The following is an 11,521-nucleotide window of genomic DNA, read 5'->3' on the forward strand; positions in this document are numbered from 1 at the left end:
TTTGAACAGTTTCGAATATTTTCTTCAAATTAGCAATCATTTATTTGAAAAAAATATTCTGACTTTAATAAAAGCTGAAAATTAAACTCTCCGTTTTAGCCCAAAAATTCCATATGATAGACGCGCGACTATTGTTCCAGATTAATCCAGTTTCTTCGATTTATCAATGGAAATACGACAAATGCCGATTATAAACTCGACCGCAACAGGTGTGTTTTGAGTCAAATATTGCACACCTGGTTCATGATCGAATCATCTGATAAAATAATCGGTAGTTCGCGCTTGGTAATACCGTTCCGATTTATGACATCAAAAAATATCTGCTTTGGAGAGAAGTATGGTGTAGAGTTCTACATTTGAACAATTCTCGATTAAATTTTCAAAAGGCCCTATCTGCATAGGAAACCCATGAGGGATAGGTTGTTTTGAAAATTTAATCTAGAATTGATACTTTTAGTTAAAAATGATTGAAAATATTTTATTTTTAACAAGCCTTACCCGACAAACTTCGTTCTGCCTTTTTTCGTTTGTTGACGTTTTTAACCTTTTTGCTTATTCAGCCTCCTGTGATCAAAATTTGATTTAACGTAACTTTTCCCATACAATCTGCAGATAATCCGGAATCGGTCCCAGATTGGCCAAAGTGGCATTTTTTAGCATATAAACCTTCCTTGGGCTTACACGAACCTAACGTAACAAACCTCGATCCAACGTTCCGTGTTCAACTGATTCGCGTTCTAACAAAACCGTCGAAATTTTTTATGTTTATATATACGACGCGCCGCGCGCAAAAACGGGAAAATGACGAAAACGGTAAAAATCAACTTTTTTCACCAAAACTGCGATAACTTGAAAGTTTCAGCGATGACCTATGCATGTCTAGGTACCAAAAGTTGCAAATTTCAAACACGAAAATTTTGGTACCAAAACATGTACAGGTCATTTTCAAGTTATCGCAGTTTTAGTGAAAAAAGTAGATTTTTACCCGTTTTCGTAATTTTCCCATTTCTGCGCGCGGCGCGTCGAAAAATCCCAGTTTTTATGTTTAAAAAATCATATCTCCGAAACGTGTTGATGGAAATTTTTTGATATGTTTTGTAAAATATTACAAGGAATCAGGGAAAAATATTTTCAGACATGGGCTCTTTGGTCCCGAGACCTTGAAATCGGCAAATGAAATTTTCATAGGACCTTTTCGAATATTCAGCTAGTTTTTTTGGACCTCAACATATTTTTCCTTAAAAGCCCAACTAATAACCTTTCTTTTGAATTGTGGCGCTCCAAAATTGGTTCAGCCGTTCCGAAGATATGATTTTTTGAAAAATGTGGTTTTTGCGAAAATCGACGAAAAACGCAATTTTTTGGACCACCCTATTTCGGATAGGACCACCCTATTCGCCAAACAAAAAAATACGGGTCTAATTATTTGGGCCAATGAACCCCCACTCCAAATTTGAGCCAAATCGGAGAACTTTTGATTTGGAGACCTCCTGTTTGACGTGGAATGGCTGTATAGATAGATGACTTCAAAGCGGTCAAAATCACTTTTTTTTTATCTATTATTCAATTCTAAAGCTCTGTTAGGCCGAAAATAGCCACTTTTCCCTTAGTCCCCTAGTTCTCTTTCAATCAAAAATCTTGTCAATGTAATATTGTTCTTTGTTTTTCATGAAAATAAAAAGTGATAAGAGATACAGCTGGATTGTATATAAAAACAATTTCAAACCCCAATTCCTCAGTTCAGTTCTTTCAACTCAGTCAGCACAACAGCTCTACAATGTTCCGTTACGCCGTACTGATCGCTCTGGTCCTTCCAGCCCTGGCCCTCGCTGGAGACGTGGTCGAAACGCGGGCTTGTTCCGACGATCGTCCCGTCCCTCGGGAGGTCCGCGTCCAGAACTGCCCATCAACCCCTTGCGAACTGGTTCGCGGGTCCGACGCCAACATGGAGATGGACTTCACTGCACGTGAGTACAATCTTAATCCGTTGCTAAACAATTCCATCCTCAAACACTGATTCTTCGTAGCATTCAACGCGGCAACCCTCCAAACCCGGATCGTGGCCACCGCGCTGGGAGTGACGGCTCCGTTCGAACTGCCGGCGGATCGGGCTCGGGCCTGCGATTGGCTGATCGGTTCCCAGTGTCCAATCTCCGAGCAGGAGGACGTCACGTACAACCTGCAGATGCCGGTGCTGCGGATCTACCCTCGGGTTAGCCTGGTGCTGGAGGTCAGCCTGGTTGACGAGGAGGAACGAACTCATGCCTGCTTCGTGCTGGATGCCCGCGTTGTGGGTGCTTAAAGGTCATTGAAGGAGAATGTGAAATAGTTTTTAAGTTTTGCAATAAAAAAAAACTCAGTCAATAGTTTTTAACTTTTTATCATAAGGAAAAAAAACACAATTTTCAAATCAGCTCTGACATTTTATTAATCTTCTCATTGAAAAGTGCCGGCGACAAAATTGGGCGAAAAGTTCACCGCCCGGAGATCGCGAGTTGGCGCGAGCGAATGAACACCGCGAAAAAAGATTCGGGGGTGCATCGGGGTTAAATGATCATTTCGTCATTCGGTTTAATTAAAAAATAATTATTTTTTCGTAAATATCGCTACTTTGATGCGATGTAATTCATTTTTACAGTAAATTAGGCATTGTTACATCAAATTTGACCTTTCAAACGCACTAGAATGGCCAAATTTTAAAACATCAATGTTTACCAATTTGACCGTTTTACCCCCAATTCCCCTTGTAGAACAAAAGAAAAGTTCATCCGCGGTCTGTCAGCAGCGCGCTGTTTTGTTTGCTGGATCAACATTTGGAAATGTCGAATGTTGAAGGAAATCGCTCAAAAAATGGAAATTAACCGATTTCAAATGTTATGGCCGCAAATGAAAGGTAAGGGTGGCTAATGTTTGATTCCGATCTGTAAAACTAGTTCTGGCGAGGGTTCTGGGCACTGCGGCAATCGATTTTACCGGCGGGTTGCTTCCGGTTGCATTTGAATTGAGGAGAAGGGGTTTTCAATCCACCAGGGGCTTATTCGGGGGCAACAGTTTCGGTAATCCGAAACTTCCGGTAAGTTTCATAATTGCAGTGTTTAGCATGAAAAACAAACTTAGACCAATCTTTCAAGTGTGCGCTCTTTTTGGGGAGGGGGCGCAAACCGAAGAAGAGCGCAACTCGGGGGAGCGTTATTTCGGGGTTTGAGCGCAAATCGAAGGAGCGTTATTGCGGGGTTTTGGCGTAAAATGGGATTTTCTTTTTTAATTTTATTTACAGTTAAACGAAACATTTATATAAGGGGTCATCCACAAAACACTGATAATGGGCCATCCTCAAATCTGGGTATCCAAGAACTCCCGGATGTCATGGCCTAGATAGCTACCTGATTAACGGAGGTCTATATGGGTGAATTTACCATCGGTATACACTCAACCCCCGATGGTTGGTCACTTTTTCGTTTGACACTTTTTTAGTTTGTACCCCGTTGGTTGGTCAAAGTCAAACTAAAAAGTGACGAACTGTCACTTTTTACACGGCCCTCACGCACACTATCAAAACACACGTTTGGTAGTGTGCGTGAACTCCGTGTAAAAGGGGTGTCAAACTAAAAAGTGACCCCGTTCGTCTGACAACAGTTGGTGTCAAACCATCGGGGTTAGAGTGTAGCTTCAGTGAACAACGATGGACACACTGGGGTACGTTGGATTGTTATAAGTCTTCTAAGAACTCCTTGAAGTTATGACCTGGATATCAACCAGATCAACGGAGGTCTATATGGGTGAATTAACCATCGGTATAGCTTCAGGTTGCTTCAGTGAACCACGATGTTGGATTATTATGGGTCCTCCAGGAACTCCCGGGAGTTATGACCTGATGATTCAAGGCTGTATATCATAGGTACTCACGATCTTGCTTTGCATTAGTGTGAGTGCATCCGGGAGTTCTTGGATACCCAGATTTGAGGATGGCCCATTATCACTGTTTTGTGGATGACCCCTTATATAAATGTTTCGTTTAATTGTAAATAAAATCCCATTTTACGCCAAAACCCCGCAATATTGCGCGTATTCCCGAAAAAGACACGCGGCATACCAGCCTCTAAACGACGCGCCGCACTTTCGGCAAATGCGTGCAGTCAAATCCCATACTGTGCGTTTTGTTTTTGCTGATCTTCTTCTTTGAATTGCATGGCATTGTTGCCGGTAATGTTTTTTATTGCACCAAAAGTGCAGAAAATCGCTGGCAACAGTGTCTGCGGCACATTCTGAAATGCCGCGTGGTGTGTACCTTCGAGAGAAACGGACAATAACGCTCCTTCGATTTGCGCTCAAACCCCGAAATAACGCTCCCCCGAGTTGCGCTCTTCTTCGGTTTGCGCCCCCTCCCCAAAAAGAGCGCACACTTGAAAGATTGGTCTAAGTTTGTTTTTCATGCTAAACACTGCAATTATGATACTTACCGGAAGTTTCGGATTACCGAAACTGTTGCCCCCGAATAAGCCCCTGGTGGATTGAAAACCCCTTCTCCTCAATTCAAATGCAACCGGAAGCAACCCACCGGTAAAATCGATTGCCGCAGTGCCCAGAACCCTCGCCAGAACTAGTTTTACAGATCGGAATCAAACATTAGCCACCCTTACCTTTCATTTGCGGCCATAACATTTGAAATCGGTTAATTTCCATTTTTTGAGCGATTTCCTTCAACATTCGACATTTCCAAATGTTGATCCAGCAAACAAAACAGCGCGCTGCTGACAGACCGCGGATGAACTTTTCTTTTGTTCTACAAGGGGAATTGGGGGTAAAACGGTCAAATTGGTAAACATTGATGTTTTAAAATTTGGCCATTCTAGTGCGTTTGAAAGGTCAAATTTGATGTAACAATGCCTAATTTACTGTAAAAATGAATTACATCGCATCAAAGTAGCGATATTTACGAAAAAATAATTATTTTTTAATTAAACCGAATGACGAAATGATCATTTAACCCCGATGCACCCCCGAATCTTTTTTCGCGGTGTTCATTCGCTCGCGCCAACTCGCGATCTCCGGGCGGTGAACTTTTCGCCCAATTTTGTCGCCGGCACTTTTCAATGAGAAGATTAATATATGAATATTTTTATTCAAAAGATCGGACAGTTTCACGATATCTTATTTTTTACATTTTTTTAGAGAATACTTAACTTTTCCTTTTCTTTCATAAACTCTAGAGTTTTTTTTAAAGTTCCTATAAGCTATTGTGTTTAATATGTTTACAAGACCTTTTCAAAATAAACTCTAGATTGTTTCTCATTCAATGTCGTTGTCGAAAATAATATTTTTGCAATTCCATCGTGAAACTACTTACTTTTCCTGTCATTCTTGAACGACGAAATAGCCTACTTTTCTGTACCAAACATAATAGAATCGAAGAGCAATACTTTTCAAAATAAATGCTGAAAAGTTCTTCTTTTCAGCACTGAAATGGGTGCTGAAAAGTTGAACTTTTCAGCACTTGTTTCGAAAAGTAACACTTTTCAACATTTTTTTGATTCAAACGATTTATTGACGAAATACATGAAAATTTGACTTAAAATTTCACTCAATGGGCGTTTTTCGGAATTGCAAAAAATGTTGTATGGAACTCGTTGCAAAACTTGATTTTTTCAGCGCTCGTCGTATTTATCCAACTCGGTGAACCTCGTTGGATAAATGTACGACTCGTGCTGAAAAAATCCTCTTTTTGCAACTTGTTGCATAAACTACTATTTCAGAGATGGTCAACCTTGGCCATGGCTGTTACAAGTAAAAAAACGTTATCAACAATAAATATTACTTGAAAACGGTGCACAATATCAATATTTAAGTACAGTTCTTTTAGATTGAATTTTAGTTTTGCCTTCCTCACTGAGGTAAGGCTATAATCCTGCTCTAAAAATGAACTTTTTATTAAAAGCTCGAAGACCCACCTTCATGTATACATATCGACTCAGAATCGAAAACTGAACAAATGTCTGTGTGTGTGTATGTGTGTGTGTATGTGTGTGTGTATGTGTGTGTGTATGTGTGTGTGTATGTATGTATGTGACCAAAATTCTCACTGAGTTTTCTCAGCACTGGCTGAACCGATTTTGACCAAACCAGTTGCATTCGACTTGGTTTAGGGTCCCATACATCGCTATTGAATTGTTTGAAGTTTCGATAACTAGTTCAAAAGTTATGTATAAAAATGTGTTTTCACATATATCCGGATCTCATTTATATGCATGTAAACGATGTCCGGATCCATCATCCGACCCATCGTTGGATAGGTAATCGAGAGACCTTTCCAATGAGTCCACAACATTGACGATCTGGCAACCCTGTCTCGAGTTATGACCACTTAAGTGATATTTATGAACTTTTTTGAAGCCGGATCTCACTTAAATGTATGTAAACGATGTCCGGATCCATCATCCGACCCATCGTTGGATAGGTAATCAAGAGACCTTTCCAATGAGTCCACAACATTGAAGATCTTGCAACCCTGTCTCGAGTTATGACCACTTAAGTGATATTTATGTACTTTTATGAAGCCGGATCTCACTTAAATGTATGTAAACGATGTCCGGATCCATCATCCGACCCATCGTTGGATAGGTAATCGAGAGACCTTTCCAACGAGTCCACAACATTAAAAATCTGGCAACCCTGTCTCGAGTTAAGACTGCTTAAGTGATATTTATGTACTTTTCTGAAGCCGGATCTCACTTAAATGTATGTAAACGATGTCCGGATCCATCATCCGACCCATCGTTGGATAGGTAATCGAGAGACCTTTCCAACGAGTCCACAACATTAAAAATCTGGCAACCCTGTCTCGAGTTAAGACTGCTTAAGTGATATTTATGTACTTTTCTGAAGCCGGATCTCACTTAAATGTATGTAAACGATGTCCGGATCCATCATCCGACCCATCGTTGGATAGGTAATCGAGAGACCTTTCCAATGAGTCCACAACATTGACGATCTGGCAACCCTGTCTCGAGTTATGACCACTTAAGTGATATTTATGAACTTTTTTGAAGCCGGATCTCACTTAAATGTATGTAAACGATGTCCGGATCCATCATCCGACCCATCGTTGGATAGGTAATCAAGAGACCTTTCCAATGAGTCCACAACATTGAAGATCTTGCAACCCTGTCTCGAGTTATGACCACTTAAGTGATATTTATGTACTTTTTTGAAGCCGGATCTCATTTAAATGTATGTAAACGATGTCCGGATCCATCATCCAACCCATCGTTGGATAGGTAATCGAGAGAAATTTCCAACGAGTCCACAACATTAAAAATCTGGCAACCCTGTCTCGAGTTATGACTACTTAAGTGAAATTTATGTACTTTTTTGAAGCCGGATCTCACTTAAATGTATGTAAACGATGTCCGGATCCATCATCCGACCCATCGTTGGATAGGTAATCGAGAGACCTTTCCAATGAGTCCACAACATTGACGATCTGGCAACCCTGTCTCGAGTTAAGACTGCTTAAGTGATATTTATGTACTTTTCTGAAGCCGGATCTCACTTAAATGTATGTAAACGATGTCCGGATCCATCATCCAAACCATCGTTGGATAGGTAATCGAGAGACCTTTCCAATGAGTCCACAACATTGACGATCTGGCAACCCTGTCTCGAGTTATGACTACTTAAGTGATATTTATGTACTTTTATGAAGCCGGATCTCACTTAAATGTATGTAAACGATGTCCGGATCCATCATCCGACCCATCGTTGGATAGGTAATCGAGAGACCTTTCCAACGAGTCCACAACATTAAAAATCTGGCAACCCTGTCTCGAGTTATGACCACTTAAGTGATATTTATGAACTTTTTTGAAGCCGGATCTCACTTAAATGTATGTAAACGATGTCCGGATCCATCATCCGACCCATCGTTGGATAGGTAATCAAGAGACCTTTCCAATGAGTCCACAACATTGAAGATCTTGCAACCCTGTCTCGAGTTATGACCACTTAAGTGATATTTATGTACTTTTTTGAAGCCGGATCTCATTTAAATGTATGTAAACGATGTCCGGATCCATCTTCCAACCCATCGTTGGATAGGTAATCGAGAGAAATTTCCAACGAGTCCACAACATTAAAAATCTGGCAACCCTGTCTCGAGTTATGACTACTTAAGTGAAATTTATGTACTTTTTTGAAGCCGGATCTCACTTAAATGTATGTAAACGATGTCCGGATCCATCATCCGACCCATCGTTGGATAGGTAATCGAGAGACCTTTCCAATGAGTCCACAACATTGACGATCTGGCAACCCTGTCTCGAGTTAAGACTGCTTAAGTGATATTTATGTACTTTTCTGAAGCCGGATCTCATTTAAATGTATGTAAACGATGTCCGGATCCATCATCCAAACCATCGTTGGATAGGTAATCGAGAGACCTTTCCAATGAGTCCACAACATTGACGATCTGGCAACCCTGTCTCGAGTTATGACTACTTAAGTGATATTTATGTACTTTTATGAAGCCGGATCTCACTTAAATGTATGTAAACGATGTCCGGATCCATCATCCGACCCATCGTTGGATAGGTAATCGAGAGACATTTCCAACGAGTCCACAACATTAAAAATCTGGCAACCCTGTCTCGAGTTATGACTACTTAAGTGATATTTATGTACTTTTTTGAAGCCGGATCTCACTTAAATGTATGTAAACGATGTCCGGATCCATCATCCGACCCATCGTTGGTTAGATAATCAAGAGACCTTTCCAACAAGACCACAACATAGAAGATCTGGCAACCCTGTCTCGAGTTATGACCACTTAAGTTATATCTGTGTACTTATTTTTCTGGATCTAAAAAAATAGCTGAAATATGTGTCTAAATCACTCATATTACCCATTGTTGGTAAAAAGTGAGGAAGGCATCAACCACATAGGTGGATTAAGGTAGTTTTTCATCTAAAAATAAAACCGAAAAGTTTTATTCGACTGTTCAGCGTCTCTAAAAAACCTTTTTTTTCGAAAAATTGTCAACACTTCCAAATGCATGTTTACCAACTTGTGAAGTATTGTGGATTTAGCTCGTAGCTGGATTTTCTGGCATCTTCTCACGGTCATTGGAAACGATCGTGGATAGACCTTGGGGTTCCCAGTTGGAGTGAAAAAGTTCAATTTATAGAATAATTATCAGACATAATAATTAATCGATCAGACATTCGTTCTCAAGAAACATATTGTTGAATATTTTAACCCTCTACAACTCAATCACGCCTCAAGGCAGGCTTAAATATAGAAATTCTTCAAAAATCAAATTTTTAATCAAGTTTTGATCTTCAAAAAGCATTGGGAATGATATCTCTTTAAATTTAGGATAATTTGAGGTTTTGGAAGTATGACTTGATTTACGTGACTTTGCCAATGTTTAAGAAAATGGGGTTTTTTGGGGTCAAATAAAAAAAAACACAAAAATTTAAGTTTCAAAAAACTTACTCATTCTTGATAACATTGATAACAATAAAAAAAAATAATAAGGAAATAATGGTTTTGACTCAAAAATGCTGATAGCTCCGATTTTCATTCCTTTTAAATAAACTTACAGACAACATTCTGTAGTTTAATTTTAAAAATTATATGATCAAGATAAAGCAATGTAAAGTGCAAGGTTGTTAACAATAAAATTATCGAGGCTATCGGGACGATAACGATAATCTATCGGTATCATTATTTCGATAATTCTATGGACGATAACTCATTTTCAAAATCTTTCATAAATCGATTATTCAATCAAATCATGTTGAGTTTTCAATGCTTTCACAAAGAATATAAATTTTTAAAATTTAAAGTTTCAAAGTAAAATATGTACTCAAAATTGTTCACAAAATGCTTTTTTTTCGAAAGTACTCAAATTTTCATAATTTGCAATATGGGTACCAAAGCAAAATTATGTATGCTTTTTCACTTTATTCAAGTTTTTTGAAAATACTTTTTTAACAAACTATCGTATTTTTTCGAAAAAGCTCATTTTTTTTTAAATTTGAAATATTGGTATGAAACGAAGCGAAATTGTGTATGCTTTTCACTTTAAATTAGTTTTTTTTGTAAAATATTTAACATTTCAAAAATTCCGTATTTTGATAAAATACGAAAATTTTTAAAATATGCAATATAGTCCAGACCCCATTTTAGTCAAATTTGAATGATTGGTTGCGTATTAAATTTAAAAATGCATTTTTTCAATATTTCATCACCGCCATTTTGTTCGCCATCTTGGAATTAAAAATTCTCAATCAACTTAGAGTAGTTTAGAGTTCATCCTAAAGCTCAACAATCAAAAATAAGGCATTGATTTTTTTCTGGCATTAGATTATCCGAAGTTTTGATTATCCGAAATTAAATTTTGCCAAGACCTTCGGATAATTGATTAACGATTCGACATTTGGTTTGACGTTTGGTTGGCACACACACTTACACACTTACACACACACACACACACACACACACACACACACACACACACACACACACACACACACACAAACGAAGCGATATTTGGTTTGCTTGTTCACATTGATTTTTTTTTTGAAAATACAAAACTTTTCACAAAATACCGTATTTTTTAGAATGTCCTCAAATTTTCAAAATATTCATTATTGATATCAATAGAATCGAAATGTTGTTTTCTAAAGTTAAAAAGAGTTGTTTTAGTAAAATACAAAAAAAAATCACAAAATACCGTATTTTTTCGAAAAAAACACAAATTTACCAAATATGTAATATGGGGAGAAAAAAACATACATAAATTTTCAACATTGCATTTTTTGAAATTTTGGGTATTTTCGAAAAAATACCGTAAATTGTAAAAAAATGGAATTAAAAAAAACTCTAAATATTTTTATGTAAAACAACGGTACGCTTGGCATGAAATAGGGCGTCCAATTTTCCCGGGTTTTGAATTTCCCGGGAAACGGGAAAAATATTTTTGGAATCCCGGGAATTCCCGGGATCTCGGGATATTTTTGAAACAGTCATAAAATCCATGTTTCCATTATATTTTTTATGTATTTAATGCTTAAACCATAGAATTAGCTCAATACTATTACAGTGGACTCTCTCGTTGTCGATATTGAAGGGACCGTCGAGAGCGGGAGTTATCAAATTATAGAACGAAAAATCAAAGCAAGCTTTTTGAAGGGACTGAAAAATTTATTGACAGCAGGAGCAATATTGATATCGAGAAGATCGACAGCCAGAGAGTCGACTGTGGTGATAATTAAAACTTCAATTTAAACAAGGACAGCAGTTTTTTTTTGAATGCTAAAGAAAAATTTAAAATTGTTTTTTTGTTCATTGTTGTGTTTTGGATTTTAAATGAACCACAATTTTTAATGAGTTAGTTTCTTATGAATAAGGCTACTCATTATACGGATTTTTTCTTTACCGTACGAATTTTCGACCTTCTTCGCGAATTTTTATCAGGCCGGATTTTTAATGGTGACAATAATAACTTTTTAGATTGAAATT

The 11,521-nt window shown here is 38.0% G+C and overlaps 1 protein-coding gene across 1 annotated transcript; it reads left to right on the plus strand.

The window, feature by feature from the left end:
* Window positions 1-1,777: 1,777 nt before the first annotated feature.
* LOC120431980 (NPC intracellular cholesterol transporter 2-like) lies at window positions 1,778-2,302 on the plus strand. The gene is made up of 2 exons (XM_039597116.2): window positions 1,778-1,967; window positions 2,028-2,302. The coding sequence occupies exons 1-2, from the start codon at window positions 1,778-1,780 to the stop codon at window positions 2,300-2,302; spliced, it is 465 nt and encodes a 154-aa protein (XP_039453050.1).
* Window positions 2,303-11,521: the final 9,219 nt, after the last annotated feature.

This window comes from Culex pipiens, chromosome 2 (genome assembly GCF_016801865.2).
Source record: "Culex pipiens pallens isolate TS chromosome 2, TS_CPP_V2, whole genome shotgun sequence".
Taxonomy (NCBI): Eukaryota; Metazoa; Arthropoda; class Insecta; order Diptera; family Culicidae; genus Culex; species Culex pipiens.